Consider the following 9,495-nt stretch of genomic DNA (forward strand, 5'->3'; position numbering starts at 1 on the left):
AAGTCCTTTCATATGCGAGGCTCCAGCTATTCTTATAATTTGTCTTGGAGCTATGAGACACTTGGGCTCAGACATCAGTTGGTGTAAACTGAAGCCGCTCTTGGAAGTAATGAGTTTGTATAAATGTTATGCCAAGTTAAGACAGACTGGGGCAAGGTACCAAAAGCAGAATTATATAAAGACATCACAGTGGGACTATGAAAAAAGCGGAAAATTCTGATCTCAGTTCCAGCTTGTGAACTGCATGAGAGAAAATGAATCTCAAGGGAACAGTAGAAAAATACTGCAGCTCATCATGCTTGGTTCTATTGTTTTCTTGCTATTCATGAGTATTCAGACAAATTACATCTCTTTCTTAAAAATTCTTCAAATCCTGAGAAATTACTGAATCTGTGATTACACACCTAAGATTTCCTTTGGAACGGAGATATTTGACCTTCTTGCATTTAAAGCGTGTCAGCCGCCCAAAAGGAAAGCAGAAACAGTACCTGCTGGCCTGGGTGGCCAGCTGTGTGTGGGCAGCACGAGGATGAAGATCCCTGGCATATTCAGGCTGCTTGGCATTAAACATAAGTGAATAACATTCCACCTGAGAGAAATCAAGGCTCATTGCACTAACCGTTTACTAAGTCTTAAGTTTTCACAAGGATTTTTCATAGCAGATAGATAGTTCAGGCAGGAATAATTTAGCCACCAATGTGAAAAGTCATACTTGAAAACAAAAGTGATGTTTGCAGTTCATTGGAACATTACTGCAGCTTCCTCTGCCTGGGGAGCAGTGCAGACCCGCGGCGGCAGCAACTGCCTCCACCTGGGGCTCATCCATCCAGCGAGGGAGAGTTACGCCACCAGCCTCAGTGAAAGTTCCTGAGGGAAAGCACTTCCAAGTTTTACTCCTAGAATGCAACCTCTCTTCGTTTACTTGTAGCCAATATTCTGATAAAGTCATTTCCTTCTTCTCGGTCAAGTGACATCGACTTTGGCCATTTTCAATTGTTCTTTCACTGCTAATTGCTACGGCACTTGGCTGTGAACTTGACTTAAAACCATAAGAATGGTATCGTCTTTCACAAGGGAGAATTATGCCTTCTTTTCTTTTCTCTTAGACCATGAACAGCTCAATACCGTCTTTCATTCAGTTCCATGCTTACCAATGTTGCTTCAGGTTTAATGTCACACCAGCAGGGGCACGTAAAGGGTAGTGAATAGTATCCCACACCTTCTTTCAGTAACCTTTTCATTGATTGACCAATCTGTCAGAAAGCTTCTCCCTAAATCCTGACAATATGTACTGAGCTGCTTTGCCCACCCACGTGGACCATGAACATGACCTGCTCACTGCTGCCTTTCAAACAAAGTTCTGTCTGTCAAAAGTCTGGCATCAGTTACTCCCTCTAATATCCCCTTTTCCACACTTAGCCCTGAGTGTTAAATAATGTGGTAAATGAGCTCCTGCAAGTCCTGCGTTGAAATTTCCTCTGACTGTGGATGCCTTCCAGGGAGAGGCCTGATTTCTGTTGGTTGGACTCATTGTGCCCTTGCAGTGAGAGCGAAGTGTGTGCCTGTCACCAGCTGTAGTTCAGCTGTGAAGTCCAAAGATCAATCTAATGGAGGCAGTGACACTAACATATTAGACTGGATATAAAGGCCTGCGTGTTGACTTGTTCCCCTTATACGTCATTGGGAATCCCTTTTTTCCTCACTCCAACATACAAAACTATAAGAAAAACTTTAAATTTAGTGAACTTATCTATAAGTGACTATCACCAGCATCCTTTTTGATATGTAAGGGTGCATGGTGCCAGATTCTGGTCTCAGCTAAGAACACGTTGACAGGAAGGGCTACTAAGATGAAACATTTCCCTGCAAGGGTCACAGCATATTTCCCTAAGCCAACTAAATGTAGACATCTACTTGAATATAGTTGTTTTACGTATGGGCAAAAGTTTACAGCTCATGGAGCCGCAGAGGCACCTCCAGACGGCAATGCAACCCACTGCCTTAAGATGAGTCAAATTCCAGAGATCCTGATCCCTCACACTTAATTATGAAGAGATGCTACATGACCAGTTTAGGCTCAGATACTTAACTTTAAGGTTTAAGTTAGATGCTGTGCTTGGTTTTGTTAAACAGCATTGAATTCAGACACACTTAAATCCAATCAAGCGTCCAAAGTTTTCACCATGAATAAGTATTTGGATGAAAAAAATTGCTGTGTCTTACTCATGGCACATCTCAAATTGTTCTGATATGTGTTGGGAAAGCCAGGGTACAGGTCTGAAAAACTGCACATTTTTGGCTTTAACAGATGCCAGTACTCAGCAAATGCTAGGAAGAGCCAAGCAAAACTCTTAAGATGAAACTAAAGATCTCCTGGGATCAAGGCAAATGAACTATTTTTAACGCAAAAGGATAACGTGCCAACAGAATAATATAGTTGGAACGACTTCCATGTTGTCAGGTTTGGAGCTCTTCCTAGATGTGTCTTCTGTGAAGAAAGGCTATTTTCTGAAAAATCTAGAGACAAGAGCAAAATGCATGGGATTCCAAGAGAATCATTTGTTTAAAGGCTACAAGCCCCCTAATATATGACACCTCTCACCAATTGTTACAGACTCAGGCTAGCTAAATAACATGGCCGGGAATAATGTAAAAGGGTTTTATTTACTTTAGTGATTTGAAGCTTCCTGTGGAAATAGCTCCCAGGTTTCCTGATGGAAGATTTTGTTTATCTTTGCCAAGCACCATCAGGAATCTCAAAATAAAATGCGCTTAGTGACATTGGGAAACCAGGGAGATAAGGCAGAGCTGTTCCTGTTTCACCCTCTGTAATTGCAAACACACCCATGGGCCTGCTGTGTGCCAGCAAAACAGCCCAAAATGTAGGGAAAAAAAAGGGGCAGGCTGGAGGGAAGGGGGCTACCCCAGTTAAATTGGGCATAAATGTGTTGTTACAAAGGCTGTTTCTGTGTCACCAAGCAGGAGAGCCTTGAGAAATCACCTTTCCACATCGCTTTTATCTAAGTCTCACAGCTACTTTTGTACCCTGAACAAAGATTAGCTTTTAGAAATAAATTAGTGTGACAACACCACAAAAATGTCCATTTGACAGAGGCTATAGGAAAGGAAAGCTATAGTAGAGCCCAGGGACTTCATATCCCAAACCCTCAGGCACAGGGCATAAAATTATACCACACTCAAACCTCCCAGAAACACATACACAAGTTGCACTTCAAGCCCCAAAATAATGAGATTTACAATAACTTAAGAAAGGGCTTGCTCTTACCAGGTTGTCTCCACTACACCTTCTTCCACTGATTTCCTCAGATCTACCTTTCCTTGAAGGGGTGGAACACGCCACTGCCAAACTAGGGTTGCTGGGACAAGCTTTGCCTTCCCACCACCTTCCCAACAGTTTCTGCCTGTAGAAAAGAGACTCCTCACACCACCGCAGCTGCTTCACTGGAGCACGTGTATTCTCTAGTCCCCAGGACAATGCCTGAAGAAGATTGCCTCCATGGAAGGGAATTCTTCCTATTCAGGACAGGCTTTGCCTCCATCTGCTCTTTGGAGTCTTTTCTGGCTTGTCCCTTTTACAGAGGGCAGCAGCTCCTCTTCCTACAAGGGATCACCTTCTCCTGCTTAGACGCTTCTCTTACACTTACTTTTTTGTGGTTCAGGCTAGTTTCATATGGCGCCAGCAGACCCAACAACATAAGATAAACTAGCCCCAAGCTGTCATACAAGACCTGAAGTATTGGTTTTGGACTCATCAGAAGGAAATACTTTGCAGTGTCCTGTTCACATCCATCAGCAGTTAGGGCTCTCGTTTTTTTGTTCCCTGCATGTGTTTTTCAGCAAATGCTGGACTCATTTGTTTCATTGACGTGAAACACAGGCTGTTACCCAGCCACAGCAGTTTGGTCTCAGCTTGATGGAGGAGACTTATGATTACACCGTGCAAGCCCAACTGACGCACTACATGCGCAAACCAGAAGAATGAGACTAACTTGATTTTTGTAAGGACAGCAGTGTTGTTTAAACAAACTGCCTTCAGTCAGTGCCACCGAGTGTCAACGGATGATCAGGACTTTCCACGTTACACAACTGAAGTGCTCAGCTCCAGGACATCAAAGGTCAAATGCATTTCAACTTCACCACCCTATATGAAAAGTTTGCCACTAGTCAAGATATTAACAATTTCCAAGCCATAATAAAGCAGCCACTCCTGCCTCTAAACACCAGCTAATACAAGAGTCTTCAATGGAAATTTGTCATATTCTGCATGTTCTCATGCAAGCTTTGGTATCAAGGAGAAGGATTTCCTTCTATCCCTGGGCAAGATCTAAGAATGCGAGATCTAAGTAGGGAAACTAACTCCTTCACGTCACAACACTAAAATATCTGAAACCATCATCAAAACTTTAAAAGGGACATTTGGGTACAGCAAATGGGGCCCGCCAAACTTCAGCTTCATTTGCTTTCAGGATCTTCCATGGACATTTTGAAGACTGAGGGCTAAGAGCTAGAGAAGGCCAAGTTCAGCATCTTACACATTAAAAGAGCAACAGCCTCAGTGACTGACTCTCAATGACTGCTCAAAGGTGCATGTGAAGTCCCCACATAAAGATGAGAATACAGCTCCATTGGCATATTAATTTATGGAGAACTATGTGTCGTCGTTTAGCTTTCTGTCCAAACAGACACCTTGTAAGGACAGGGATGAAAGCAAAACTGTGATTTGAGAGTGGGGATGGCAGACATCTTTGAGATGGCAAGTGTTCTTGTCACATCAATTAATAGAACATGGAGATGTTCTTGTTTCTGTAATTTAACAAACAACCTGCCTATGTGTCACTTATCTGTTCATACTTCAGTAACTACTTCTCATGCTTGTTACCACTATTCTATATTATAGATAATTGGCACTTTCTAAATATTTAAAATTTCTAGTCAGAATATTTAAAAGATAAAAATTTTGATCCACAAAATCAGGAAGGGGGACATTTTTAAAAGAAGTCATCTTTTTTTTTTTTTTTTTTTAAACCAAATCTAGTGAGTGTGTGCCTCCTCTCTTTTGATATCTCTCAGTATAGTAACAGAATGAATTTCACTAAAAACACTCATCAGAATGATAAGTGAGAGACTGACAACAAAAACAGATAAGAGAAACAACAAAAATAAAATGGGATACATTAAAATTATTTTTCCCTTTTTGCTTCAAGATTATAATTTTGGAATTAAAGTATCAGAATATTTTAACCCTTTTGTCTTTTCTCATATTTCGGAATGAATTGCTTGTCTTTAATGATCTACACTGAAAGTTGTCATCAGCCTAAGTGCTCTGTGAACTACCACTTTGTTAACAAAATCAAAATAACATCTTTCACCAGAAAACAAATCCTATGTTATGGCACCTGCAGACATTATGCTGGTAAATCATGCCGTGGTTATTCTCAAAAACTCTTTGTGCTTTTTTCAGTCATTCCTGAAATCAAATGTTTAATAATTTGTTTCTGAACCTGCAATCACTTGCATACACCTAGTAATAGAAAAGTAACTGGAAACATACTCATATGTGCGGCTAACACACTTAGTCTTCTCAGTGCCACAGTCCAAGTGACATCCAAGGTTGTCTATCTCAGAAGAGGGAACAAAATTCTGGAATTTATACCCCGTCACTTTTCTACCTACGAGTTGCCATAGTCCCCGAGAGCTGTGAGGAGCTGCCCAGGTACCCCAAGCATCCCTCCTGCAGCACCATACTGCCTACAGACTCTGGCACTGCTCTGAGCACAATGTTGTGAGATCTCCTGGTTGGCAGCAGGATGAGGCTATAGACACCATCAGTGTCACACACAGAACTGGCTTACTTGTGTATGAAAACACAGTAAAATTTCATGTATGGAATGACTGGAGAGGCTAGGTGACTTAAAAGAGGGAATTACAGGTTGCTATATTGGTGATCAACTTGTGCCATGGTGGGATACTTGATGGAAAGATGAGTCATTCACCAAATTTGGTGTCCTTCTTAGAAATCCAGACCAGCTGCTGTGACCTTTCCAGGATCACCCAGAAGCATGGTATGAGTTTACAGGTGCACACATTACAACAATTCTCCAACTGTGGTATATGAAAAAGCCACAAATGCCTAACTGGTACAATCCCAGGACCAGGAAACATGTTTGGCTGTAGTGGGGACTAGCTCTTACCTGTTACAATAAAGCTGACATTTCTTTCGGCTTTTCCCACTTTATTGGATGCCACACAGCTGTAGATTCCAGAAGATTTGGCTTCAGCTACAACGAGAGTGCTAGCAGTCTGTGAAAAAAAGAAGAGGTTTAGCTCTCATTGGATCAGGAATTCAGTTAAAGCTTCCCTTTTCTTTTTCCTAAGTCACCATTGACAGTCCCATGATTCAGTCTCTCCATTCATCCAGTGATGGGCTCCACTGGGGATATTTAAAGGAGATGTCACCATATACAGTTTTGGAAAGAATGGAAGAATAACAGATAACAAGCTCCTTGGGAGGCCCTTATATTATCAGAGCCATCATAGCCAAAAATCTTTGAATGTGTCTTTCAGGTTGATTTATTTCTTGCTGCTGATGTAATGATAAGCTACAAAACATGAAACTTGACGCAACATGGTTCACCCGAGGAGATGAGCAGCCTGTAGGGCAGCCAGACTGCAAAGGGAATAGGTGAGGAATTGGATAATGCTGGGAAAAAAATAGCTCTGTTTGGCACTAAATACAATTATTTCTCTTTCATTTTCTCAAGTAAGTGTTGAGGTAAGAAAGGTGTTTACTCATCCTCTTCTGGAATATTTCCTCTTATGGACTTAATATTTCTATTATTAAAAATATGTTTGGTTTCTTCACATTGTATTCTATCACCATATTAACAGGTTAGCCCACTAAATAGTTTCACAAAGTGGTATGTCTTGCAAGATGAGACCTTGGAAGGCCAGAGACCAACAACACCTGATGGGCCTTTAGAAAAATAAAAATCATTGTAATAATAAGACTTATACCTTCATGGTGATGGAAAGCCATGGTCTAATGTCTTGGGCACTAAGTGAAAGAAGAAAGTTATGCAGAAACAACTGAGGTGTCATTGTGATATGGAGCTCAGCAGTGGGACACACTCTCAGATGCAATTTAGCTTAATTTCCCATCTTTCTGTCTCCGTTTTACTTCTTCTGTAAAACATGTGTTGGCTGGAGTTACAGGCAGAGCTGGGACAGTGACGAAAGGAAATTGTGTGGCCGTGGAATCCCGTTGTTTGGAATTATTTGGCTTTTCTAAAAACCTTGAAAATCATTTTTGTGCAATTGATACATTCTTTTAAGTCTGCCTGTTTGCTGGAGTCCAGAGACATGCACAAGAGGGTGAGTCAATAATAAATAAGGACCAGTTATCTACATTTCTACATAAACACTGGCTGAAGATTTGTACTACTATGTCTCCTATTCAGAGACTTCTTGGCTATCCCCAAAACTCCTTGTTGAACCCCTAAACAATATAGATCTTCTGGTTTCCCAAAACATTCTTTAGTAGAAAGAGTCTATTACTTTTCCCACTCCTCGAGCAAACACAGTGGAGTCAAGTTGTTTGATTTTGGCTTATTTGCCCTATGACAAATTCAAGACTGCAAGTGATGCTAACAGCACCTCTGCCCTGTTAAGCTGTCTCAATGGTTTGTCTGCTAACAAACTACATCTCATTTCCAGTTAGAATTTTTCTAACCTACCTTTTTGGCTCTTCTGTGAGATGAAAGAGGCTCAGTAATACCAGATAGATAATTATGGCCCTTAAAAAAAATAAATCATCCTGTTTTGCTAAATTCAGTAGGCTGACCTCTACAAACTCCTAATTACAAAGTGTGGGTCCAGCCCTGTCTATATTTTGTCGTTCTCTTTGAATTCCTTCCCATTTTTAAACATGATTTTGTAAAGTGTGGACACAGGGCCCAGCGGCAGGATTCCTGCAGCCGTTTTATCAACACTAACTCAGAATAGAAGGAAGTCCCATAACATCTGCCAGAGGGCTAACATGGGTGGTTAAGCACTGCTTCTGCCATCCCAGACTTTCCACCACAAAATTAGCCTTTTTTTGCATTAGTTGGCATTACCTCACAGCAACTCTACCCAGGTAGGAACAGTGACCTAAAATGCACAGTGAAGGAGAATGAGACACTTACTCTCTGACTCTAGGGCACCTGTCTTTATCCTACTACATCCAGAACCAGAGCATTTCTGAGCCTCAAGAATTAGTGGCACAATTAGTCCAATGGTTTGGAAATTTTTCTGCAGTATCAAACGATATTTTCTCCTGACATTATCAGGTATTAAATTTTAACGAAAAATTGTGCACCCTATCAAATTTTTACTGCTCCAGCCCACTATGATGTGATTATTACTTTTATTACACTGAGGATGGCACACACAGTTACACTTCAGCAGTATAACTGCATGTACTGACTGGAGTGGTTATAGATAGTGCCCTTTCATGCATATTAAATGTCCCTAGAGAACATTCGTCAGTACTGAAATTCAGTAATTTAAACTGAATGCTTTTCCCCAGCATTGTTTTGGTTTTGACCAACTTGCTCTGTCCCAAATACTCCCCTAGCATGGGCTGAGGATCACTCCCAACAGGAAACTTCCATGCAACCAGCATCTTTTGGAGGGTAAGGGACATAAATGTTATGAACACAGCCCTTAGTGCCAGAAAGCACTCATTGGTATGTTTATTTGACTAAGGCAAAAAAAGCCATAGTGTCTAAGAAAAAGCAAGACTGACTTTGCAACAGAACAGAATATTTCAGAGACAACATGTCCCTGCATAAATCTTTTAGCTTATAAATTAGTCACAAGGATAAGATAACATCTCTTTAAATAGTTTGTGAGCCCTCCAGTGGTGCAGTCTGTGTTCTGCATTGTGGATGACAGCCAAAACCCACCAGAGAAGCAGTGTGTACAAAACTAAGCCTGGCATGTTGTTGTTTATTGAGCAATTATGGCTTTTTGAGATCAGTCTGTGCTACATGGTTCTTCTATACAGCTATTGCTGCAAAAGGAGCAAGAGAAAAAAAATCTTGAAGCCTTGTTTCATCTGGCTTCACAACAGAGAGTTTCAGGCACTGGATTTGCAATCATGTTATATACAGAAAGGCAAATCCAGTTGCCATGATCAGACAGAAAAGCAGAAAAGAGCAAATCCTTCCTGGCATGCTTGGCATCTTGAGCATCATTTGTCCACAAACTCCATTTACCACCAAAGCTTTGATCCTTTATTCCTCCTTTCTGCACCCATCCTCTCAGTTGAAGCACTACCAGGCTCATCTCAAAGCCAGGGGCTATAGGGAAGTAAATCCCATACTGCTGCTGCTTCTGCCAGCAAATAAAAGAGGCATGAGAGATGGAAGAGGAATTTACAGATTTGTTTGTGGTAGAAACTGATGAGGAATAGGCTGGGGGGGGCGGGGGGGG

General features: G+C 41.2%; 1 protein-coding gene across 1 annotated transcript in view; it reads right to left on the reverse strand.

Annotated features, from left to right (window-relative positions):
- The window catches only part of FLT1 (fms-related tyrosine kinase 1), a 95,575-nt gene that overhangs the window by 42,070 nt on the left and 44,010 nt on the right, over positions 1 to 9,495 (reverse strand). The window contains 1 exon segment of the mRNA XM_009882830.1: positions 6,213 to 6,321. Within this exon segment, the coding sequence (XP_009881132.1) occupies positions 6,213 to 6,321 (109 nt within the window).

Source organism: Charadrius vociferus, unplaced genomic scaffold (assembly GCF_000708025.1).
Source record: "Charadrius vociferus isolate BGI_N301 unplaced genomic scaffold, ASM70802v2 scaffold93, whole genome shotgun sequence".
Taxonomy (NCBI): domain Eukaryota; kingdom Metazoa; phylum Chordata; class Aves; order Charadriiformes; family Charadriidae; genus Charadrius; species Charadrius vociferus.